This window comes from Rhinolophus hipposideros (assembly GCF_964194185.1).
Source record: "Rhinolophus hipposideros genome assembly, chromosome: 12".
NCBI lineage: Eukaryota > Metazoa > Chordata > Mammalia > Chiroptera > Rhinolophidae > Rhinolophus > Rhinolophus hipposideros.
In genome coordinates, this window is record NC_138058.1 from 55,557,098 (window position 1) to 55,584,376 (window position 27,279).

The 27,279-nt window shown below is 37.5% G+C and overlaps 1 protein-coding gene across 2 annotated transcripts in view; it reads right to left on the bottom strand.

The window, feature by feature from the left end:
- Nucleotides 1-27,279, bottom strand: part of TTC27 (tetratricopeptide repeat domain 27) — a 146,365-nt gene that overhangs the window by 88,419 nt on the left and 30,667 nt on the right. For both annotated transcript variants that reach the window (XM_081068552.1, XM_081068553.1), the window contains exons 8-9: nucleotides 20,842-20,954; nucleotides 15,926-15,992 (exon numbers count right to left, since the gene is read on the bottom strand). In XM_081068552.1, coding sequence (XP_080924678.1) covers nucleotides 15,926-15,992; nucleotides 20,842-20,954 — 180 coding nt within the window. The remainder of the gene's footprint in view (nucleotides 1-15,925; nucleotides 15,993-20,841; nucleotides 20,955-27,279) is intronic.

The window sequence follows — 27,279 nt, forward strand, 5'->3', positions numbered from 1 at the left end:
TCTCTATAACCAGAAGAAAAGAGCATCCTTATCTCTGAAGACAAATGGACGCTGAGAAGAATCCCAACAAACAAGCCTGACTAAGTACCCCCAGCCTAATACACATCCCTCAGACACTTTGACCGCTCATATTCCTCCACAACTGCCCACTCTTCATCAAACCTAGCAGAAAAACACTCAGGATTAACTGTTTCTTCAGGTCTTCTTTTCCTTATGAAGGCTCCCATGTCGTGCAAAACTGATATTAAATAAATTTGCGTGCCTTTCTCCTGTTAATCATTCTTGGTGAGTTTAATTTTCAGAGCCAGCCAAGGACCCTAAGAGAGGGGAGGATGTCTTTTCCTCTCAGTTTTCCTTCCACCTCCCATCACACTGATCGCTTTATGAATAACACTGCAGTACACAGATCAATTCAGGCCTCAGGCTTGTCCGACTTAAAATCCAGCTTTCTGGAGGTGTGCACACCAAAGAGAGGAGATATCTCCCTCGGAAAAACAACAAAGTCAGACTGTTCTTTGCTGGCACGAGAACAAGAGTTTGCCTAAGACGTTTATGTGAAGGGCAAGCAAAACATTCTCACTAAACAATAAAAGTAAAATGCAATCTGGCAAGTAGATATCTGAAAAGCTTTAAAGAAGGAACTGACTGGATAATGATATCACTGAAGAATGCATTTATCTTATACCCATTTGGCTGGGAGATATAGACTTGGGAAAGTCTTTCGGAAAGGAGTTAACTGCAGATAGGCTATAATTAATATATTTTATGAAACACTGCTGCTCACAGGATTCAACCATAATAGGGGATATTAGGAAAAGAAAAAGAAAACTGAACAGGAGGTATATGCTCTACAGCTCTTCTGACTTATGAAGAAATGATATTTTAAAAAATGTCCAGTCTAACAGTTCAGCAAGCAAACCCAATGGAGAGAACATCAACCTAACTACCTGCCTCAGCAGGATGCCAGCCCGGATGGTGAGAACTCAAGCTGTCATCTGTCCCGATGGACCGGGGGAGTTAATCCATAGTCTCTACCATGTCCTCAACGAGGGTTATGGATCTTAATTCCAGTTTTGGACCTGCGAATGTCCACCCCACTGCCTTCTGCTGACTGTCTCACCATTCAGATCTCAGCTTAAATGCCATCTCCTCAGAGAACCCTTCTCAACCACCTACCAAGGTGATGCCATCTCTCCCCAGTGGTTCTCTATCACTGCATCCAGTTTGGAATATTACTCAGCCTTATAAAGGAAGGAGGTTCTGGCACACATGGATGAATCCTGAAGACGCTATGCTCAGTGAAATAAGCCAGACACAAAAGGACAAATATTGTATGATTTCACTTATATGGGGTACCTAGAATAGTGAAACTCATATAGACAGACAGTAGAATGGTGGTTGCCCTGGGCTGGGGGAGGGTGTATGAGAGTTACCATTTAATGGGGACAGAGTTTCAGGCTGGGGTGATAAAATAGTCCTGGAGATGGATGGTGGTGATGATTGCACAACACTGTAAATGTCCTTCATACCACTGAACACTTAAAAATTGTTAAATGGTAAATTTTGTTATGCATATTTTACCATAACAAAAAAGTAGCATATATGTTACAAAATCATTACTAGCAAAGTCCTTAAAAAGACAGAACAATCTTACAGTCAAGCTCAGTGCTGCTAAAAGACTGAAAACAGAAAAGAGAAGATAAAATATAACTGTTCCCAAACTAATATTTCATTGTATTTTAAAGCCACTAATGATATTTTGGATGAAATATCCTGTACATATGTTCAATGTCTCCCAAATTTCAGAATTTGTTTTCCCAAAGGCTGGGTTATCTTAGTGTATGAAAAGGTTCTGATATATTTCTATGTAATTAAATTAGAGTGAGCACGATTTTTCATCATCTCATCTTCTATTTCCCACAAAGAATACATTTTTATGAAGATTTACAATATAGCATGTTGCTAATTCTTATAATTTATAATTTGCTTCTAATAATTCACTCATTTCTCAAAAATACTCTGTACATTTCTAAATATTTTACTCTAGACTGGTCATAAATAACAGAAATTACTAAAAGGCTGATAACTGGAGCGTTAACTTCTTGCTCCGAGGGAAATACGGTAAATACTCAATTGCAAAAGGCTCCATAACAGTGGTTCTTACCCAGGATATTATTCCCCCTCCTCCCTGCAGGGGAGCAAGTTGCTGCCCTTCTGAAGACACAGATGTGACAACTCCCTCAGAAGGCAAATTACCCAAAACACAAATTAAGCTGTCACCACTCCACCTAAGATATATAGCAGTGCTCACTCCACTTGCCAGTGCACGGCTTAGAGACTCACACATGAACAGGTATTGATGCTACCTTTAAGTCTAAAATGCCTAATACTAGCTAGCTATTGCACTGGCAAACAGAAGCTGTGCACAGCAATAAGCTTTTCTATTGCACAAATATGCAATTTATTAGAAATCTTCCCAAGTGACAGAAACCCAAATGATGTCCCACTATGATTAAACTATGTCCTTGTAGACTTTAGGGTATCATCCGGCAGCTCCGTTCTGATACTTGGTGAAATGTTCAGACAGCGTTAACTTGAAAAAACTGGCTGCCCATTATTACAGCATACTGTTTTATCTCTGTTGTACAAAAGAATTCCTTACAACCATAATCGTTACATTTCTTTTTCTTTCTGAAGATAAACAAAAACATTCAAAATCACCTGGACACATGGCAAAAGTCTGTTGTGAAAATAAACTGATGCTTCTGTGCTTTTGGTACGAAACTGTCACTTTTTCCATATGGAAATAGTGGGTCATCCTGAATCTTGATGCTTTCTAGTATTGATAGGCTCAAAGAAATAAACTGAGGTTCTTCCCAAGCAAAGCACTGACAGAGATGATAAGTTTGAAGTTCATAGTTTATCTTCACTTAGACCTTAGGGAAGATGTATGCCAACACTTAAATGAACTTAATACATTCACACAAGAAAGCTGAATTAATTTGTTAAGAGACTAAAATTAATTTTTGACTTTTACATAAGAAATTCTAGTTTGGTTAAAATGTGCTGAGAAAAGGTGCTTTATGAACATTCCTTTTTTTAAAGATACTGTTCTTTCAGAATGGAAGAATGACCATTGCAAGCCATTGGACAATGAACGTGCATGTCTTATGTGACTCTTTCCACACATTTTTCATTATGATGTGGCCAAGAAATGGCTACTAGATCCAGTATTTCCTTCTGTTAAAGCATTTTACACACACACACACACACACACACACACACACACACACACACAACAAATTTTCACAAACTGAACAGATCTATGTAACTAGCATCCAGATCAAAAAACATTACCAGCATCCGACTGTCCCCTTGTTCTGTCTTGGACACTTCTCTGCCCCTTGGCAAAGAGTAACTCCTATCCTGTCTCCTAACAATATAAGTCAGTGTGCATGTTTTCTACTTTACACAAATGTAATCAGAGAATACTCTTGTATCTGGCTTCTTTTGCTAAACATTATGCTTGAAAGATTCATTCATATAGTTGTGGAATGTTCGTTTTATTGCTCCATAATATTCCACTGCATAAATATACAAAGTATTTAACCATTATACTGCTAATGGGCATTTAGGTAGTTTCCAATTTGGGGCTATTACAAATGTGCTATGAACACTCTAGATGTGCTATCAGAATGTACTGTTAGGCACATTCTAAGACATGTTCTTTAGCTGAAGTATTTCTGTTGGGTACATACTTCGGAGTGAAATTGTTAGGTCACGGAGTATGAATACATTTAGCTTTCATACATACTGCCAATCTTCTAAAAGGGTTGTTCTACTTCACACGCTTATTAGAAACATCAGAGAGTTCTTGTTGTTTCACATCCTTGCAACACTGAATAATGTCTATTTTGTGTGTGCATAAACCAATCTGGTGGGTATGTAGCAGTAATCCTTTGTGGTTTAAATTTGTATTTCTCTAATGACTAAAACAGTTGAGTACCTTTGAATATGTTAATGACCATTTTAATGCCTCTTTATTAAGTCCCTTTTGAAGTCCTTTGCCTGTTTTTTCTATTGGGTTGTCAGAATTTTTCTTGATAATTTGTAAGTATTCTTTATATTTTTCTGGACACATGTCCTCTGTCTTTTTGTTGGAAGAGGGCAACATATTATTTATTCTTATTTGACAAACACTTATATAACACATACGATGTGCTAGCAAGGCAGAGTTCAAAGTTCTTTAACAATATTAATGGTATCTTTTGATAAAAAGAAGTGCTTCATATTAATAAATTCCAGTTTATCATTTTTTTGTTTGTTTTGTGGTTAGAGCTTTATTTCCCTGTTTGTCCTAACGTCTCAAAGATGTTCTCCTACATTTACCTCTAAAAGCCTGATAGTTTTGCTTTTCACTTTTGCATAATCTATCCAGAATTGATTTTTGCATATATGAGATATGATCAGACACTACAGTGAATATTTAAATTTTAAAAATTTATTACAGTAAAAGACACATTGCCATTAATCCCCTCAAAATACTCCCCCTTGCTTTGAACTCACTCATCCCATCGTTCTTGCCACTTTCTGAAGCAGCTCTGGAAGTCCTCTTTCATGAGTGTCTTTAGTTGCGCTGTCGTGGCTGCCTCGATGTCTTGAATCATTTTGACTTTGGGGATGAGCCAGGAGTCGCACGGTGTCAGATCCAGTGAATAAGGTGGATGAGGACACACTGTAATGTTTTTATTTGATAGAAAACATGTGACACGGAGCATTGTCGTGATGGAGGGTGAAGTAAAGAAACTCACGAAAGAGGACTTCCAGAACTACTTCAGAAAGTGGCAAGAATGATGGGATAGTGTGTTCGAAGAGAGGTGGGGTATTTTGAGGGGGATTAATGGTAATGTGTCTTTTACTGTAATAATTTTTTTTATTTAAACATTCACAGTATGTTCTGATCACACCTCGTATAGTATGAGATAGGGGTTAAGATAGTTTTCTTCCATATGATATAAATCAACTAATACCGTTTATGGAAGGCCTATCCAATCCCCATTGTACTACAGTGCCAACTCTGTCATAAATCAGATGAACCGTGTATGTATGGATGTTTCTAGACTATCTGTTCCATTGGTTGGCTTGTATTTCCTTATGTCAAAATATCTTAATTCAGTGTTTCTCAAACTTAAAAGTACATAAGAAGAACCTAGAGAGATTGTTAAAACACAGACTCCTTGGCCCCAACCCCAGAGATTCTTATTCAGTTAGGGTAGAGGTGGAGCCAGAGAAATTCCATGTCTCACAAGCTCCCAGGTGATGTTGATGCTGCCAGTCCAAGGACCCCAGTGTGCTGAGCACTGTCATAACAAACATACGTGTCGTTCCACAATACCTGGCAGAGTAAGAACTGCGCTATGTTCTTCTCCAGCACTGCCATGGCTATTCTTAGCCCTCTGCATTTCCATAGGAATTTTCTAGTCAGCTTGAGTTCCACAAAACCAAAAAATAACAGCAACAAGCAAAAATATCAAACTGCTGGGCCTGTGTTAGGGACTACATTGATTATGCAGGTTAATTTGAGGAGACTTGAAATTTTAAAATATTGAGTCCTACATGAACATAGCATACCGTAAGTCCTATACTTAGGTCTTCATTAATTTCTCTTAATAATGTTTTATAGATTTTAACGTGGAGGACTTATAAATCTTTTGATAGATTTATTCTCAGGAATTTGATGTTTTTTGGTATTATTGCGGGTGCTTTTTTTCTCTTTTTTAATATATTTTTTAATTGTGGTAAAACACATACAACATAAAACATATCATCTTAACCAATTTGAAGTGCATAGTTCAGTTATGTTAAGTTCATTCACAATGCTGTGCAATCAATCTCCAAAATTCTTTTCATCTTGCAAATGAAACTCTATACCCATTACAACAATTCCCCATTATCCCTACTGCCAGCCCCCTGCAACCACCATGAGACTCTCTGTTTCTATGAATTTGATTACTCTAGGTACCTAATATAAGTGGAATCATACGGTTACAAATGCTATCTTTTTTAAGGGCATTAATTTCTATCTAGAGTCTATTAACTAAAGTAATTTGATAAAATGTCAGCTCACTAAATTAAGAGTATGGCTAAAAATCCAGTAAGAAACAGAAGTTTAAGAAATTTGGTGCGTTCACCTAGCAGCACTTTGAGAATTAGGACAAGGCTAAAGAAACTGTGCCATTTGCAACCATATACTTGTATATGAGATGGAATTCCCACCATATCGGCGCAGAGACCAGAAACCACCAAATGGAGTGATACCATTTATTTGCCTGTTTTAAGAAAAGTTTGGTCATTTCTCAAATCTCATTGACCAAATTCTATGAAAGGTGACTTATTGCGTTAGTAAGATTTTACAGGTATGTAATTTTTCTACACTCTTTAATAGTTCTTTCATTATTGTGAATGTTGATGAACTACAGTGACATCTTTTATTTATAGTTACAATGTTTCATTAAGTTGAAGAATCAATCCACTTCAGCATTGTTGATAAGGAGTGTAAGATAATTTTGAGAGCAAAAGGAAGTCTGCTCTGCACGCCACAGTAGGAGCTTATCACTTTAAGATATGCCACCTGAGCTGACGCTAGGTCTCATGCAAAAAAAGGAACTGTAATAATCTAACATCTGAGGAAACTCTGTTAACTGCTTGAAATGAAAAAGTCAGTGAATACCACTTTACCTCACACTAAAAAGTAAATTTTAGTATTATGACACACTATATATATAGGCATTATTTTACTTAACTAACAATTTCCCACTATATCCAACATAACTCGCATTCCCAGAAATGTAGCAAAGAAAATTCTGTAACACCATCAAAGAGGATCTGGAATGTTGTTTCTATTGAAAACAAATTTCCTTTCATTCTTAACATGTTTCAAAAAATCTTCTTCCAGAGGTCACGCGGATCCTGTATATGACAGACAGCCAGTCTGCCCCTTTAAACATGGAGCTTTCAGATGGCTGTTTTTCCACACATAAATCGGATGATGCCCACCCAGGTCAGGCTGACCTTATACAGCAAGGAACAAAGACATACTATAAAAAGCAGCACCATTCCCCTCGCTTAATGATCTATTCAAAAGAGCATTCATTGTTAAAACCAGTACTAAATGATAACTTTAAATTCCAAATTTAATCTATAAATTATTCCCCTAAAATAGAACAGCAGTCTAAATTCCATATCCTTGCTCTATAGACCACTTAAAGTCTGTCTCAAATCTATTTTACCCAAGACTCACGACTGCCCTAAACAAATCTTCCAACACAGCTCACTGAACCCAGTAAGCTCACTCTTTCCCATCTCCTTCCTTCGCTCACGCTATCACTCCATCTAAACCCCAGCTGTCTTTCAAGGCCTGACTCAAATCCCCCCTTAGTGAACAAAGCCTTCTTTGACTGCTCCATCCTAAATATTTTCGTCTTTTCTGAGCAGTTAGGGGATTTATTTATCTGCGCTATCAATTTGTAGTTTAAACTGCCTGGGATTGCTAGTTACATTTTCATAAGTTTATCTGATCTTGGCTAAATTAAAAATTCCATGAAGGCAAGTCCTATGCTTTATACTTTCATTTCTCCCACCATATCTAGTAGCATGCTTGGCAAATTCTGAGATTCTGGATCTCCTGCTATTCCAATGCTTTCAAAGCTCTTTTCTATGCTCTGCGAATTTTCCTATAGAAAGCAGACACCAGAGAGATCAAGCAGTTGGTCGTTTGGCTGCCTCAGAAAAGAGAGATCTGCATTCTGGAGATGTCAGTTCATTAGCACTGCCAGGTACACCCTTCACACTGTCATGAAGTGCAGACCTACTTAAAACAAATAAATTATTTTCAAACTGAATTTTTCATCTTTTAACACCACATTTATTCATGTCAGAAAGCCTAAGAGCTTTAGCTTCCATGATAGCCAAAAGCACAAGCACAAAACCCTGAGCTTGAACAAGACACCTTAATATCAAATGTATTACACCATTTAGCTGTAAGCTAAATGTTTCTCCTGTCTGGGGACCATCAGCCCCACTAAAGGGCTTTTCTTTCTTAAAGTTTTTGTCCTTTACTTTATATCAGTGCTCCCCATCATCACTGATACCGCTGCCCACCGGCCTAATGAAAGTCAACAAGATTCACTTTAAAAGTAAAATGTATGCAATGAAACCGTACAGTTTATTCTTTAAAATGGTTTACCAAATAACATTTAGACAATCTTGCCATTGCTCAAAATAGTTTTTAGATTTTTTTTTATTATTATTCGATATATGCAGAAGATTAAGAGTAACTAAAATCTGAATTATAAAATACAGGGTCTGACAATTCAGTGCGCAAAATCATTGCAATGATGTTGCTATCCTTTTTTGATATCAGAAGGATTATTCATTATGAATTTATACCAATTGGACTAACACTTAACCAAGTCTACTATTTGGAAGTGCTGAAAGGCTGCATGAAAAAGTTAGATGACCTGAACTTTTCACCAACAATTCATGGTTCTTGCATCACGACAATGCACCAGCTCACACAGCACTGTCTGTGAGGGAGTTTTTAGCCAGTAAACAAATAACTAACTGCATTGGAACACCCTCCCTACTCACCTGATCTGAGCCCCAGTTTGACTTCTTTCTTTACCTGAAGATAAAGGAAATATTGAAAGGAAGACATTTTGATGACATTTAGGACATCAAGGGTAATACGATGACAGCTCTGATGGCCATTCCAGAAAAAGAGTTCCAAAATTGCTTTGAAGAGTGGACTAGGAGCTGGCATCGGTGCATGGTTTCCCAAGGGGAGTACTTCGAAGGTGACAATAGTGATATTCAACAATGAGGCATGTAGCATTTTTTTCTAGTATAAGTTTGCAAACTTAATTGACCTCATATAATAATATAAACACCTGTGAGTCTGTGACTGGTTTTTTAAATTATTATAATTATAAAACTTATCCTGGTGTTGCTCATAGCTATAGTTCATTTATTTTCACTTTACTATTGTATGATATTTCACAAAGGTGATATATGACTATTTATTTATTGCTTCTCCTGTCAACAAACTTTTAAGTTGTTTCCAGTTTCTTTGCCATTACAAACACTGCTAATATTAAACATTCTTATACGGGTCTACTGGTGCCGATGGAAGAGCTTCCTAAGTATATTTCTAAGACTGGAATTTCTGGAATACCTGTGATATACAACTTCTTGGGTGTTTTACAAGATCTCTCTGGTGTGGATAAGCATGGATTACATTTCTTTTCAATCTTTTTAATTTCAAACCATTTCTAAAAGTTACATTTTTCCTCCAAAACATAAAAGTCTATTAACAGAAGATTTTCAGGTATCTTTGTGAATCTTTGTGTCTTGTATTTCCTTAAACAGTCGTACACAGCTCTTCCAAATCAGAAAACTGCAACTTGTCCCTTAATCCATTATTTGGTGTTTTTGTTGACTCTCCATCATGGTGGCTAGCCTTCTCTTCTGTTAGTTGATATTTAATTGTGAGCTCACTGCTCAATTTTATGTTGGTATTAGAGATGGTGTCTGCTGCCACAGCCAGGCAGCACCAGGCATTTAGGATCACTTCAGACCTTCTCAAGGGTCTTGGCTCAGGGGGGAAGTTCTGAAAGTGCTCTAACTTCAGGTAACTCCATCCCTCACACTGCCTGTCAAAGCCCCAGCACCCTGCCAATCATGTCTGACCCTGACCCTAGCTGCTGATTTCTTTTTGTATGTCTGTGCATGTATGTATGTACTTAAGTCAGGTGAGAAGACTCTTTAGACATCTCTATATTTTTTGAGACTACCAATGTCTTAACAAGCGTGTCCTTTCCATGGATTTAATTGTTCTGCAGCAGGAAGGCTCTCAGAGCACCCTGTCTGCCATGTTGCCAAGAGTGAAAGCCTCTGATCTCCAGTCCATGGTTCCCCTTCTTTCTTTTATTTTAATCTATGTCTTTAGGTTCACGTTATAACTTCTCCCTATCTCCTTTGTTACTAAAGACAATATGGGGCAAGACACAAGGCTTAAACTCAGTAAGAGACACCGGCAGATTGACAGAAGTTTAACAGTTGCCTGAGCAACCCACTTATATCTTCAACCCAAAATAGGAATAGTTATCTAGCCATGAGGCAATGATAGGCTTTGCTCATTTTCTGTATAGTTTTGTGCCAGAGGTTTCTTTTTTTCCCTTTAAATTTTATTTTCAAGTTTATTTTCTCTTTCAGAAAAGTTGTAAGACTAATACAAAGAATTCCTGTATACCCTTCACCCAAGTGTTAACATTTGTCCACACAACCAATAGTTTAATCTCCAGGACGGATATAGACACTACGAAAAATGGCATTTACAGATTTAAAATGATTAAATTCTACTATTTTTATATCCATCAACAGAAGTTGCTTGAAATCATATTAATACTTCATTTTTAGATGTCAATTACTACACTATTATCTACACACGTTTTCTGCCCTATGAACTCTTAAGATTTTATATTTATCTTCACTATCCCTCTGTTTATTCTGTATGTTGACTCTTAAAGCTGAGGGGGGAAAATTCAACAAACATTCTAATATCCACAATCTGTGTTAGATCCTAAGAGTCAAAACTAACCCCAACTAGAGTCTACACAGTAAGATCTGGGTCAGATCTTAATGAAGTTTGCGAACTCATCCTAGAAAAAGTGCTACATACCTCAATGCTGAATATCACTACAGTCACCTGCAAAATACTCCCCTTGGGAAGCTATGCACCGATACCAGCGCCTTGTCCACCCTTCAAAGCAATTGTGGAACTCTTTTTCTGGAATGGCCACCAGAGCTGTCATCGTATTATCCTTGATGTCCTGAATGTCATCAAATGTCTTCCTTTCAATATTTCCTTTATCTTCAGGTAAAGGAAGAAGTCATGGGGGGGCCAGATCAGGTGAGTAGGGAGGGTGTTCCAATACAGTTATTTATTTACTGGCTAAAAACTCCCTCACAGACAGTGCCCTGTGAGCTGGTACATTGTCGTGATGCAAGAGCCATGAATTGGTGAAAAGTTCAGGTTGTCTAACTTTTAAACGCAGCCTTTTCATTTTCAGCACTTGCAAATAGCAAACTTGGTTAACTGTTTGTCCAGTTGGTAGAAGTTCATCATGAATAACCCCTCTGATATCAAAAAAGGTTAGCAACATGGTTGCAGCAAGTTCGCGAACTTAATTGTCAGAACTTGTAGTTTGTCCAGTATTGTAGATGTTTATAATGAGTTTAAATTCAGTACCAATTACTTCAACATGACTAAAAGTACACCCACAAATAATCATTAACCTTAAGGCAGTTAACTGTGAAGAAAGAAGTAGCAGTTTCCAAAGTAGATGGTGGTAAGAAAAGAGTCTTGTAGGATCCCACAAGTCCTATTACTCATTCTACTCCTGAAATAAGATATTTACAAGTAACACAGTTCAATTCCAATCAAAAATATTTATTAAGCCCCTGCTTTTTAACAGTTAACGCACAAATGGATACAAAAAATAACATATACCCTTCTCCTATTTCTTTAAAAGTTACCGAGTAATAACCGAGTAGCTACAAGGTTCATTATCAATGAATGCGCACTAAATTAAAACGTACAGAGTAACATTTTGGGAGACAAATATTCAAACCAGAAAGAAAATAAAAATCCTGAGCTGTCATACTGACTATAGAACATATCATCATGTAATGCTAATACAAACTAAATATCAGAAGTATCTCACAGAGTTATATTGCCTATCTTAAAAAATTAAGATGTGAGTGTGCCCTAGAAAATAGGTGATCATTTTAATCTGTAAAAATGGCTAACAAATTACTTTATGTTCATAAATAAGTATTTATTAAATAGCTTTAAAATTAATAGCAGAAAGAGAAAATACATACAATATAATGTGCAACTTCCAAAGGTCTTTTTCCATTTTTCACTTACAGAGACCTTGGGGTCTCAGGCAGACAGTCAGAAGGCAGGCTGCCAACATCAATTCACACTTAAGCAAAACTTTTGCCAGTTAAAACTGAGACACCTGTCTGAGTGAACTAAATTGTTCCCATTTTCAACAATGAGAGGAAATTATAAGCATTACTGAGTGGGCTCATCTGAAAGGAAATAACGTAGATACCACAGCTAATTTTAAATTATCAGGCCAATACAACATAAAGGTTCTCTTAAACAATATAGGTTATTTTCACTATGACTCATTCAGCTTTCCTGAAATGTGAGGATATAGTATCTCAGAAATAGCACTACCGAATGACAACTTTAAAGAGTGAGGTATTCCTTTTAGGACAAACTTCTGAATTAAATAATACATTTTCTCAACATATCTCACATACAGTTCAACATGCTGCACTAACGTGAAAACACTGGCAAAATTTTCTGGAAAAAAAGAGACTTCGCCGTCATTTTAGTAAACTTTAAGATGGTTGACTAAAAGTAAATGAAATTCAGGACCAATACACCATTCGTTTGTTTGCTCAATAACTATTTACCACATGTCCGATAACCACAGTCCCTCTCCCTCCGGGGGCTTACAGCCCTCTGGTAGGAGCATTAAGGCTTCCATCGTATTTGCTCTTCGATTAGCAAAGGAAGCCACAGTAGTTCACAACCCCAGTCGCAGGCCACAAACACTGTGCTGCCGGAGCAGGGAAATGGATGCCCAGCAAGACAGAGAAGGCTGTTTCTTTCCTCTTGGCTCCTTCTCTCCCACATCTATATAGCCAATTCCAAACAGGTCTTATGCACTTAAAAAATCCTATTCCTGGAAAACAGGAATATTTACCTACAAGCCAGTGACCAGATGGCCCGGCTCTTCACTGAGGGCTGTGGGTACACTAGCCTCTACTTTCACTGAAGTACTTTCATAGGCGTTCTGTAATCTGATCCTCAAAACAAGTTTTCAGTGCTCAGGGAGGGGCACACTACTCCTTCCCCCATTTTACAGAAAAGAAAGGTGAAGAAGTGGTTACTTTTACCACTAGGTGAGGATACTTGAGGTGGTACACCAGGTTAAAGTAATGCTACCTAAATTACAGATCTCAGTGGAACAACGCAGCACCACAATGTATAACAGAAATAAAGCCTGTCTGGATTTCTAGCATATTTCATTCATTCTTATTCTGCATACATGTGAGCAACAGCTACGAGTAAAGCATTGAAGCACAGTACCAAGCCTTGCTGAAGACCCAAAGAACAGAGCCCAGTCTGTAAAACTGGGAGTTTAAAGCCTTATGGGGAAGAGAAAACACACATATAAATACTTATAAGCCCAAATATAGTCTTGTTAAAAAAAGAAGCACAGAAAAAAGTTCAAGAGTTCAGAAGTGGGGTAACACCTAAAAGTGTTCCCTCTGGCTTCAAATACTCTTTTGGAGTTATACAGGTTACAAATAAAGGGTATTTATATACAGGATATAGAGTTACACAGGATATAACTTTCAATGAAATTCTTCATTAAAACCAGGGGCCACTTCCAATTCATCTTATTATCTGATTTAATATCATGCACAAAGAAGAGATAAGAGGAAGCACTGGTAGATGAAAGGAAAAGTTGACGAGGACTGATTTGGGTTTTTCTGGTATATTCTGTATGCTCTCTTTGGGATTAGAAAAAAGAATGGGGTGTAGAGTCCACAGTACAGAGTGCTCCTAAAAGCCCTCCTCACATGTAAGTTCCTCGCCCTATTTCTTACCAATTAAAGATTTACTTGAGATTAACAAATTCATCTCTTTAGCAGAGTTGGGCCTAGCGCTATGAAGCCCTGTCATCAAACAGCTCTCCTCCAAAAAGAGATCAGTCCTCAGGTCAGTTCTGATTAGGAAGAGAGCTGGGGGAGGAGAGAGAGCAAAAATATTATGTATTATAAAGCTCTTGGGGAAAGTACAAAAGTTGAATTTATGACCTTCATTGCAAGCGAGGAGGAATGAGTTAACTGTAATACCACCAGAAGTTATCCGAGTTGATTACTTCAGCAGTACCTCACAACACAGAGGAATAAGAATGGGAAAAGAAATTTAAAAAAAAAGAATTACAAAAGAAAGGTTTTAAAAAAGGAAGCTATATACCCCCATCCACTCGAAAGCTTAAAAAAATGAACTGTTTGAATGTAGAGTATTGCGGTGTTGTTTCAGGTAACTGCGGATAACATACATCCCATAATAAACTGCTTATGAGACCCGTCCCTAGAAGATGCTACTACTGACCGGTGAGAGGTCAGGGGGAACATTTCCAATGTACGCTACATCTGTTTACCTCCTTCATCAGAAGAAACCCAGGCATCCATCATTTATCATCTAGACACTTGTCCCCATCCAACTCTGTACTTCCCTACCCTTCACCACCATTCCAGACCCCCACATCCTTCCCTGTGCCTCTCTTCATGCAGACCTGAGTTCAAGGTCACCTTCCCCACCACCTTGTCTAAAACAGTCATTTTGGTCCCCATTCTTATTACCTTACCCTGCTTTACATTTCTCCAGCACTCTTCTATTAAACACCTGTTTCTCTCTTTGTCTACTGTGTACTTCCCCCACGAGAATGTAAATTGATGAAAACTCCAAGAGGGAAAAGACTGTTTACTGCTATATCCTCAGTGACCAACCAGCACATGCCTGGTATATATTAAGTATTCAACAGATATTAGTTGCATGAATAAATGGGAGGTAAATAATAATTTTTTCATGTATATATTTTTTAAATGTTTGTAACATTTTACTTGTCAAATTCCTGGCGGCATATGTAACAAATAAATAGAGACATTTCCACATAGCAACTTAAACACAGACATGCTATAATGATAAACATCAAACATTTCTAAGAAGTGGGAAAATAAAAGAGGCGCCCAGAGTACTCAAAGGATTAACATCCAACAAATTCCAAAACACTATGTAGAAAACAGTAACTTGCAAAAGGTATGTTACAGTACAAAGTAAGCAAGCTTTTCTTTCTACCAGATAAAAGTACTTTATTTTTGCCTTATCTGAAAAATAACAAAGGAAGAAATTCTAACTTGATTCCTAATGATATAAAAATGCCTTTGAAAAAATTATGTATCTTAAGCAATTTGTGTTCATTAAAGATACATGTGTATCTTCTTTTTTTCCACAAAGCCAGAAAGATACTGGCTTACCCCTTGCTCTGTGACCTTTCTCTTCTTGAAAAGCCTTCTTTGATCTCAAACCCTCAAACATCTATTACACCTTTCCTTTTTTATTGCCATTCTTTTCCAACTGTGACCTTTATCAACTTTATTTTCTTACACCCTCGTCCCTCCTTATGTCTCTGTAATGAGGTGACTACCCATATATTCCACTGAAACCATCCTAGAGACAAGCAACACGCCCCTAATTTTCAAAGTCCACAGCCTCTTCTCCTGACTACTCCATGCTGTTGACAGCTGACAAGCACCCTCACGCTCTTAATACCACCTCTGTCCTTAGCCTCTATGAGCCATGTCCCTTGGTTTCACTCCGAGCTCCCTGAAATCTTCTACTACAGGCATCAGTCTTTCAAGAGCTGCATACTTTGGTGGCTTTGGAGTAAAGATATCAACTTTTGCTCTGTCAAGTCATTTAGTCATTCAACATTTATTGAGGACCTATTAAGTGTGATGCCCTAGAAACAATGAACAGGAAATACTTGGTCACTGCCCTCAAATCCAAGCAAGCATAAAATAAAAATACTACTTATGTTTAAATCAGCAGCAAGATAGATGCAGTTTGCAAACTAAAATGATGAGTTTTTGTTCCCTTATTTCCTTAAGTAGCAGTGTTTCAATACGAACAATCTGAGGCAAGAATATACCAGAGGCAAAATAATTTACAAGGAAAAAAAATGAAAATGGAAAGAAAGAAGACATTACTCACCGATGTAAATGCAAGCAGCTCCTCTTCAGTTAACTTATGAACTGGGTTATTCTTTTGGAAATTTGTGCTTTTAATTAGAAAAAATAATAATAAAAAGTAAATTATTTCTAAAATGCATGTTATATCTAATAAAATATAATTTTTAAAAGGCAAAGTAAACACATTTTATACGTGAAAGCACATGTTTTAATCTGATTGCGTTATATACAAATGTAGATATAAGTTTGACAAAGATAAGTACAAAAGTAATAAAACACTGACAAAATGTGGCTGGTGGGCCAGCCAGGTGGCTCAGGTGGTTGGAGCGCCGTGCTCCTAAACGCAGAGGTGGGGGGCTGGATTCCCACATGGGCCAGTGAGCTGCGCCCTCTACAGCTAAGTTTGTGAACAACGGCTTTCCCTGGAGCTGGGCTGCTGTGTGCTGCCGTGGGCTACCGTGGGCTACCATGGGCTACCGTGTGCTGCCAGGAGCGGTCGGTGGCCAGCACAAGTGGCCGGCGGCCATTGTGACTGGCTGGCAGCCAGCGTGAGCAGCCGTGGGCTACCGTGTGCTTCCATGAGCAGCCGGTGGCTAGCATGAGTGGCCCGTAGCCAGTGTAGTGTGGGTGGCCAGCGAGAGCTGCAGTGAGCCGCTGTGAGCGACCAACTGCCTCAGCCCGGGGGAGAGTAAGGCTCATAATACCCGCATGGGCCAGGGAGCTGTGTCCTACACAATAACTGAGAAACGACGGCTTGAACAGGAGTGAGGGGGAGGCGGAAAAAGGGGACAAAAAATGGGGGGGGGATGTGGCTGGTGTACTAAATGTCAACACAATTAATTTAGTAGGAAAAAAGAAACGCAGTCTGTGCCACTCCACAAAGAAAATGAAAATAATTAATATGGCATCAACTGTTTATTAATCTCATGCCAAAAAATTAAAATATTATTATAACCACTTGACAACTTCTTAATTTTTCCCTAAGAAGCAGAATGATGGGAATTCTTAGATCCTACTGATCCAAGTATGATTTGGTAGCATAATTTTGGAAAACACTTTAACACTATCTTGTAAAGTGAACATTCACATTACTGAACTCAGTAATTCCACGCTAGCTACTAGAACCCAGAGAAATTCTTGAATGGGTATACCAGGAATTATATACACAATATCCATGGTAATATTGTATGTAATAGGAAAGATCTGTTAAAAATCCAAATGTCCAAAGGAGACTAATAAATTGTGAAATATTCATCTAGTGGAATGCCATACTGCAAAGTAAATTACAGCTACCCATAAAACATGAATGAATCATAGAAACACAATGAGAGAAAAAAGCAAATCACAGAAGACGATGTATAATAAGATACCACTGTCATAAAGCTCAAAAGGAGCAAAATGAAGCAACTGACTTCAGAGGTATAAAAAATGTGAGTAAATGTATTTTTTGAAAAGGCAAGAAAATGACAAACAAAATTCAAGGGAGCGGCTACCTTTTGAGGAGAGGCAGAAGGAGGAGATTGGGCTGATGATTTTGTAATCTTCTAGCTCTTAAACTGGGTGGTGGGTTCAATTTATTATTACACTGTAGCCACGCAACAGCTTAACCTTTTGTTTCCTTCTACCTGCCCCCATGGAAAGGAGAGTCTGTACCACGATCCTTTCAGGGACTTTGCTAAACCTTTGTGTTTGCACCCTATGCCTCCCTGTTTGGTCCCAGAAAGATGGCTGGACAGTCAGTGACGAGTAAGATTCCTCACGGAAGGAACAACTCAAGCCAGACGCAGTCGTGGGGACCAACAGGAGAACCCACAGGGTTCACACAGGTGGGCACAGCCCCCCACCTTCCTCAGGCTAAGGAAAGCCTCATTACACTATATAACTTACATTTATGTATCATATAAATTATTTTCTATGTAAATATTACTTACACTAAAAATGAAAAGAAATTACCACCCCACAAAATAGTACCACTTCCTTGTAATTTTCAATATTGATTGGGGATTTTATAATGAGCATAAATATTTATATAATAATTTTAAAATGAACCTATTTTTAGTGTTGGTAACAAAAAATGAATGGAAGAATGATGAAATCATCTTGTTTAAAAAATACACAACACACACACACAGACATATTCAGACATTTCTAGTTTGACTGCACAAAGGAATTACGTATCAGTTGGCAAGATGATCCAATTAACCACTAAGGTCCTTTTAGTTCTAAGACTCAGAGGAGTGAACAGGAGCATAAAAGTCTGTCCAATGTAAGAACCTCATCCAAAATGAATCACCATTCATCTCTCCCATACAAAATTCCAGTCCTTAATTCAATGCCTAAAGCAGACAATGAAAATGAAATACTACAGGCTCATTACAAATAATTGCATCGTAATCACTGAATCAGGCCACCATTTACCATAACTTACTAATTTAAGTTTAGGATAGATAACTAAGCATGCCTGAAAATCAGACTGTTAATTTTTAAAGGAATTACCTACCTTTCCTTACCTATTCTGCTAGTCTGAATTACTGAGGGATTGCTGTAATCAAAGGAATCCTTCCCACAATGACTTTACATGAAAGCAATGAAGTATACCGAGGTAGAAGAGACATGGGGCAAGTTCCAGCATGTGGTTTTCAGGTAAAAGCAAACTCAAGCAGGAGGCCAGAGAAGGGCAAGAGTCAAAGAAAGGCAAGGGGCAAGAAGCTAGCCGCACTGTTTCATCAATCTACCATCTATAAGAATTCACCTTCCCTGCGTCTCCTTTCCAGACCAACCCATCCTATCACAATGTCCAAGTCACCTCTTCATAGGGGTTAGTAATGGCCACGGGGATCACACAGAGAGCAGGCGGTGTAACACAATCACTGTTTACAACCCCCATGGCACTCAGGTCCTACAAATCATCAATTCATCGATGTTGTAAGCCAGAGGATTATAAACTGCACCAGATGCTCCAAGATTTAGAATATAATCATGTAGTTTCTACCAAACAATGGAGATTTAAACTGCCCATGAAATCCATTCAGCACTTTTCACTGTTCTGTATACTGAGATTCCACCAAGATCGTATTTGGGGGAGAAAAACAGTATTTGAAAACAAGCATTTTCTTGTTTGTTTGTTTGTTTTTTTTGTCCTCCCCCAACTGTGAAGTCTAACTCAATATAGCTAAAGCTCAACTGACAGAATGTACATATATATGTGGTCTGAGTTAATTTCCTGATGAATCAACAATTATGAATTTACCAAAATAATATTCTAAGAAACAGCATAAAAGAGAACTCAGAATTTGGGGTCAGTAAAACCTGAATCCAAACCCTAATTGCTACTTTGTAATTCTGAGCAAGTCATTTAGCCATTTGAACCCTGATTTCCCATTTGAAAAATGGAGAAAAATAACAACCTCTAGGCTTGTTAGAACATTAATGAGGGACAATGTGCAAACACATGGTATAATTCCTAGCACATAATATTGCTTATAAATGGCTTCTCATTTTGTTTGTATACGAAGCATCATTATGAATTGAACAAATAATTTTTCAATAGTAAGCATAAAAGCTGCCACTGGAATCAAATAATGTGATAGGGCAGTAGATTTGGATATAGAAACAGAATTCTATATATGCGACCCTTTTTAAACAAAAGGAGACTATAGAGCTGAATTCAACTTTTGCATAAAGGAAAACCTACTGTTAGTGTAAAGGAGATAAAAATGCTATGATGTGCACATGAAAGCGTAAGCTCTACTGTGTAAAAAGACAAATTTTTCTAAATTGCCTATTATTAATGTAACTGGCCTCAATATTGAAACTTTGTGAAATATACTATTTTGAACATTACTAAATCTCCAGATAAGAAATGGGATATTTATTTAGTCTAAAAAAGTACCTGCCTAAATCATGTTAATTACAAAGGTAAAGAAGAACAACTCTACACGGGAGAAGCCTGGCAAACACCACTGTAATCATGTGACCAAAGTTAACATCACCAGTCGTAAGACAAATCAAAATTGTGCTAGGATGCAGTAAGAACCACAAAACTTCCCTTCTCTGATATCTCTGCTAATGATGCATAATGTGAATCTAATCCTTTTTTTTTTAATCAGACAAATTCAAACTGATGGAAAGTCTACAAAAATACCTGGGTTTAAAAGTTTCAAAAGTGTCAAGATCATGAAAGTCAAGCAAAACGGAGTAACTATTCCAGATTGACAGAAACTAAAGAGACATAATAACTAAATATAACACATATATTCTAGACTGTGTCCTGTGCTACAAAGGAGATTTTAGGACATGTGGCAAAAGTTGAATGGGGTCTGAGTATTAAATGATAGTAAAGTATGAACATTGTGGCTATGTATTATACAAAAATACCCTGCGTATTGTAAACACATACTAACGTATTCAGGGGTGATAGAGTATCATGTTGGTAAATGATTCTCAAAAGTTCTTTGCAATGCCTTGCACTTGCAAAAGTATTCCAAATTTGAAATTATTTCAAAAGAGAAAATAACATAAAAATAAAAGGAAAAACTATTTCCACCATAAGTAAGTTGCTATAGTATTAAAAAATAATTCTATCCTTTGAAATGAAAACATCCTCAGGGGTCAAAAGAGCCATTCTCACTTATCCTAAACGCTTTATTAAGAGTCTATTCCCAGCTAAGGCTAACCAAAGAAATTCTGTTCATTGAAAAAAGGGAAGGGTAAGTGTCCCAACTCACAGGTGATTCCTGAGATTCCTAATCGCTAACCTTTAATTGGCTGCCCAACTTTTCCCAAACTTCATAAGTCGTACAAGATAACCTCTTCATTCAGAACTCTGGGATAAAGATTTCTGGGATAAAGATTCAGGAAATCTCCTGAATAAAGATTTCCCCAACACAAGAGAATCAACGCGCAAGGTGTTCAAAGTATACAAGTCAGTCAACTTACCAGATTCCAAGGATAACAGCAAGCTCTTCAGCACATAGGTCGGGCATCTGAAACTGTTCACAATCTGCCAACTTTATCTCATTTAGAACGGTGTCATCATTGAGCTCTAGATTCTGGTGGAATACAAAAAAAAATATTTAGGCCAAAAATTAAATTTGATTCATTCAACAGACTGTATGCAACTGACTGCCAGGGACGGATTAATGACCTTTTTAAGATTATACAATGTCCCACGTTGGTCAATAGGCTTTCTTGTGAAACACGTATTTGGGGACAATTTACTGTATAGAAATGGAGGATGTGCCATCTGTACCTCAGGAATGTACTGACAATATCAATAATAAGGAATAATAGTTACATTAATTGAGCCTATTATGCAGAAGCCCCTCTGCTGATGCACCAGGATTCAAAACCAGATCTTTCTTCTCTGCCTCTAAATTCTAATCTAAAACATCAACTCCCAACTCTGTTTCTCAACAGGATCTGGAATAGCCAATACATTTTGAAAAAGAATAAAATCTGAGAACTTGGAGGATTTGATAGAATATTTGATTTTTAAGAATAACTACAAATCCAAGGCAGTGTGGTACTGGCAGGAAGACAGACATGTATGTAGACGAATGAAACAGAATACAGTCCAAACTTTCAGACCCACTTTATGTTGTCAGTTGATTTTCAACAAAGATGCACGTGTGATTCAACATTGGAAAGGCTTTTCAATAAATGATTTTGGAGCAATTGGATACCCATTTAGGAAAAAAACGACCCTCACACCATCTCATACCATACACAAAGATTAAATCAAAATTAACCACATACCTTAATGTAGAAGCTAACAGTAAAAAAAACTTCTAGGAGAAATCCTATGAGAAAAGCTTTGCAACTTTGGGATAGGCAGAGAGTCCTTAATTAGGACACAAAACAACCTGAGCCATCAGAGAAAAACTTACTAAATTGGATTTCATCAGATTAAAAACTTCCTCTTTGGAAACACTGTTAAGAAAATGAATCTGGGTGGTGAACACACAACGTGAGATTCAGATAATGTATTACAGAATTGTACACCTGAAATGTATGTAACTGTACTAACAATTGTTGCCCCAATAAACGTTTATTTAAAGGGAAAAAAAAAGAAAATGAAAAACCAAGCTACAGACTCAAGGAATATATTTACAAAACAAATATCTGAAAAGGGGCTTGTATCAGAATATGGAGAATACTTAAAACTCAATAAGACGAGGATAAACAACCCAATATAAAAACGGACAAAAGATTTGTACAGATACTTCATAAAAGAAAATACACCAATAGCCAATCAGCACACAAAAAGTCCTGGACAACGGTCGTCAACAGGGACATATTAATTAAAATTTAAGACTAACAATACTAAACGTTGACAAGGATCTGGTAGAAATGGCAAATGGTACCACCACAGAAAACAGTTTGCCAGTTTCTTGTAATAAACATCCATTTACCATGTGAGCTATCCGTGCCACGCCTAAGTAGTTACCCATGAGAAATGAAAACATATGTCTACAAAGACATGTATATAAATGTTCGTTTATATACAGTTTTACCTGTAATAGCCCAAACTGGAAACAATCCAATGTCTGTCGATAGATGGACAGACAGACAGACAGACATATGATTGATAGATAGATAGATAGATAGATAGATAGATAGATAGATAGATAGATTGATCTTATATTCATCCAATGGAATTCTAATCAGCAGTAAAAAGAAGCTATTGACACATGCAACCACATAGATACATTCTGAGGAAAAGAGACCAGACAAAGGAGTACATACTGTATGATTCCATTCATATGAAATTCTAGAAAAGGCAACTATCTGTAGTCACAGAAAGCAGATCAATAATTACGTAGGGCCAGAGAGGTGGGGGTTAACTACAAAGGGGCATGGTGGAACTTCTTAGAGTAATGGCTGTATCTTGACCATAACGGCTGGATGTGTGTGTTTGTCAAACCTCATCAAACTGTGCAATTAAATGAGTCAATTGTTCTACATGTAAGTTATATTTCAATAAAATTGTTTTTTAATGAATTATCAAAAAATAAATCACTAGTTTGGGGAATATAATCAATAATGTTGTAAAGATTTTGTAGGGTGTCCGATGGGCACTTGTCTTATTAGGGAGACCACTTCATGGATGGTGTAGATGCCTGACCACTGCAGTGTACACCTGAAGCTGAAGCTGAATAATACTGAATGTCAACTATAATTTAATGTATATATAGTCACAGGATGTGGAGTATAGCATGGGGAATAGTGTCAGAGGAACTGTAATAGCTATGTACAATGTCAGAGGGGAGGGGTTATCACTTTGTGAGGGGTGAAATGTCTACCTATTACATTGTTTCGTACACCTGAAACTAATAAAAAATAAAATAAAATAAATAAATCACAATGAGCTACCACTACACACTGACTAGAATGGCAAAATTAAAAAGACTGACAATATCAAGCATTGGCAAGGATGTACAGCAACAGTGCATTGCCGGTGGAAATGTAACATGGTACGTCCACTTTGGAAAACAGTCTGGCAGTTTCTCACATGTTAAAAATACACTTACCACATAACCCAGCCTTTCCATCCCTAGATATTTACCCAGGAGAATTAAAAACAGATGTTCAGACAAAGACTTACACAAAACTATTCCAAGCAGCTTTATTCATAATAGCAAAAAGCTAGAAGCAGCTCAATTGTTCACCAACAGGTGAATGGACAACTTAGCAATAAACAGGAGCCAACTATTGGAATCAAAATATTGATGAATATCAAAACATTATGCTAAGTGAAAGAAACCAGACACAGAAGAGTCATACTATATGATTCTATTTATTTGAAAGTCTAGAAAAGAAACAGCTCTCATCTGTGACAGAAAGCAGATCAGTGGGAGGGAAACTGATTGCAAAGGAATATGTGTGGACTTAATGGCATAATGGAAATGGTTCTACATTTTTATTACGGTGGTAGTTACATGGGTCTATCAAAACTCATCAAACTGCACATTTAAAATAAGTGTCATTTATTTTATGCAAATTTTCCCTCAAAAGCTTGACAAATTTTTTTTTCTAATTCAATGAAAGAAACTTAAAACAAGGAAGACATCAGGAGTTAAAAGGAGCTGGGTAGAGCTCCCACCCTCTTCAGCTTCAGAAGGCTGGAAATTATCTGTGACTAAAAGGTCAACCTCTTAACTGGTCATCCCTTAACTGGTAAGTAATAATCTGCCCAAAGGAACAGCTTTCCTTGTTTATGCTCAAATTCATCTTAAAGTGTAGGCCCAGCTCTATCTACAAGATTTCAGGAAAGAGCACAACAACCTCCAACAACTGTTGATGGGAGCCACACATAACTTTGGGCGGCTGCTCGGCATCCATTGAAAAATGAGCCCCTTCCTCCGGGACCCAGCTCCCTTCAAAGGCAAGGCTGACAGGTGCACAGCACACCCTGGTGGCCATCCATTTTCCATACAGGCCTTTCGTAATTTTAAAAATAGACATATATAATTATAAATTTTCTAATAGCCACAGTTAAAAAAGTAAAAAAAAAAAAGAAGATTAAATGACTTAACCTAATACATTTGTAACATGTATCAATAGATTATTAATTAGATACTATACATTCTTTTTTACACACAGTCAATGAAATCTGGTGCCTTTCACAGTTCACCACATCTCAGTATGGACCAGCCACTTTCAAGTGATTACAGTCACGTGTGGCTGATGGCTACCATGTCGGACAGCTCAGCTCTAGAGTATCTCAGAACTCTCACCTTTGTACACATCCTGATAGTGCTGCATCAACCTGCGTGTTAATACCCAATGATTAACAACACATTTGCAGAGGGCCTTTCCAAACTAATCTGATCCTCTAACAAAGTGTAATGTGGGAAAAGCCAATGGGGAAACTAAGACTACAATAACTCTCCCAGGCTCTCACCCAAGCTACGCAGTGACGATGTGACAGGAACCCTAGTCTCTTCCTCCCAACCCAGGACTCCTCCTCCTCCATCACAGGAGACCTGAGACACGTCAGTGTTAGCAATGGGATATTGTTTTTTTGCCAGTGACAAACAGGTGATCAAAACAGTTCTGATCTTCATAAAAGATTCTCTGTTCCTATGCAGCTCTTTTTGAAATCAAAATACGTCTACCGCAGTACCATCTCATACAACTGTTTTACAAGCCCCCAATTTAAAATATTTTTCTACTTTAGTCCCATTTGAACCTCATAATTTTCTACTGAATCAAGAAATTAGCTACAGTCTTTCAGAACTATTCAAGTGATATTTATGATATTGTCATCGTGCAGGTAGATTTCTTTTCCTTAGTGTTGCCCTTGCTGTGTGATAAACGCTGTATCTTGTTTACCTAGCAAACGCCTGAAAGTTCACTAGTATGGATTTTTTGTACATAACCCTGTACAATCTTGCAACAGAGGCCAACCACCTAAGACATATACCTGGACTCTCTTGTATTATAGAATTTTTCTTGTTCTGTGTATCCCTGACATTACAGCTGACAAAAACAAAAACTGGTATTTCAGATCTGTTTTCTGAAATCTTTTAAGCTAGAATCACATGCAAGAATTAACTTTGCATCTACTAATTTTGACACCTTTTAGACCTGTCCAAAAGTGTGCTATGTTGAAACAGCAAACCAAAGAGTGTTACATTTTGGATATTTGGTTCTATCTTTAACCCCGTCCTGGTGTATTCATTGATACCATCAAATATGTGACATCGTTGTAGTATGTGTCACTTTGTCGTCTTTATTTCCCTTTGTATTCATTTAAAGCATTGAAATAAATTGCTATATCATGCTTAATGTAAAAAAAAAAGAAATTAGCACATAATTTATCTCCAGTATGTGGGACACACCACATTCGGCATTCAGTGTATATTTCTTATCAGTCATGCTGATCACATGTTTTTGTGTTTTCTGTGAATACATATTTTAATTTATTCTCCTTCTCACCTCCCCCATACAAGTAAACAATAAAGAACAAAGGCTCTGCTTTTGATTTGCACATTGGGGTTGCTCATAATTAATTGTTGGCTATTAAACCCTGAAATCCAATAACTTTAGTCTATGTAATTCCCCATGATAACAGATTGAAAATCTGGGAAGGCCCAAAGGGAAATACTATGCTCCTCACTGGCAATAAAATTACTGCATTTCGGGCCGGGCTGGTGGCTCAGGTGGTTAGAGCTCCATGCTCCTAACTCCGAAGGCTGCCGGTTCGATTCCCACATGGGCCATTGGGCTCTCAACCACAAGGTTGCCAATTCAACGATTCAAGTCCTGCAAGGGATGGTGGGCTCTGCCCCTGCAACTAAGATAGAACACGGCACCTTGAGCTGAGTTGCCTTCAGGATGGCTCAGTTGGTTGGAGTGCGTCCTCTCAACCACAAGGTTGCCAGTTCAACTCCCACAAGAGATGGTGGGCTCCGCCCCCTGCAACTAGCAATGGCAACTGGACCTGGAGCTGAGCTGCGCCCTCCACAACTAAGACTGAAAGGACAACAACTTGAAGCTGAACGGCACCCTCCACAACTAAGATTGAAAGGATAACTTGACTTGGAAAATAAAAGTCCTGGAAGTACATACTGTTCCCCAATAAAGTCCTGTTCCCCTTCCCCAATAAAATCTTTTTTAAAAAAGTCTTAAAATAAAAAGTTATTCTTAAAAAAAAAAAAATTACTGCATTTCCTCAACTCTAAGATATACGTTTTTACATTATAACATTTCTAATGAAGATCTATTTTGCAATCACTACAATTGGTATAATTAGTGCTCCTTTCTTTCCTGGTGAGCGACTGTTAAACACATGGTTTATTTTATAATCTAATAATGCGTTTGACATAAGGAAATATGACATGTAACTAATAAGCAATTCTATCTTCCATCCATGAATATAAACTGTTTCTATATAATCCATACCTACCTGTATCACATAATTTGTAATTCTACCTTCAAATAGTCATTAACAAAAACCATAAGATTATCTGAATGTATTTTATTTCAAATATGAATGAATAAACAAATTCTGTATTAAAATGTGCATCATTTTTATACATTCCTCATAATCATCATCATATCATGTTTATCATCACAGGAGACAATTTTCAATAGAACTGCACATAAAAGAGAACAAACAACAACAGATTACTGACTTAAATGTTTGCATTGCAGAATTAAATCTCTTCTCAGTGATCCTGTGCTAGGCCTAAAGGCTTAGGACAGTTAATCTAAGACTTAGGGAGGGACTTGGGTTACATCAAACAGCTGAAGAAAGAGGGTCCAGTAGATACGAAAAGGAAACGGAGGCTAGACGCAGTTCCCAGCCCAGCTTCTCATCAGCATCAACACAGCAGTACAAACAGGAATCCAACTGTGGCTGTACCAACT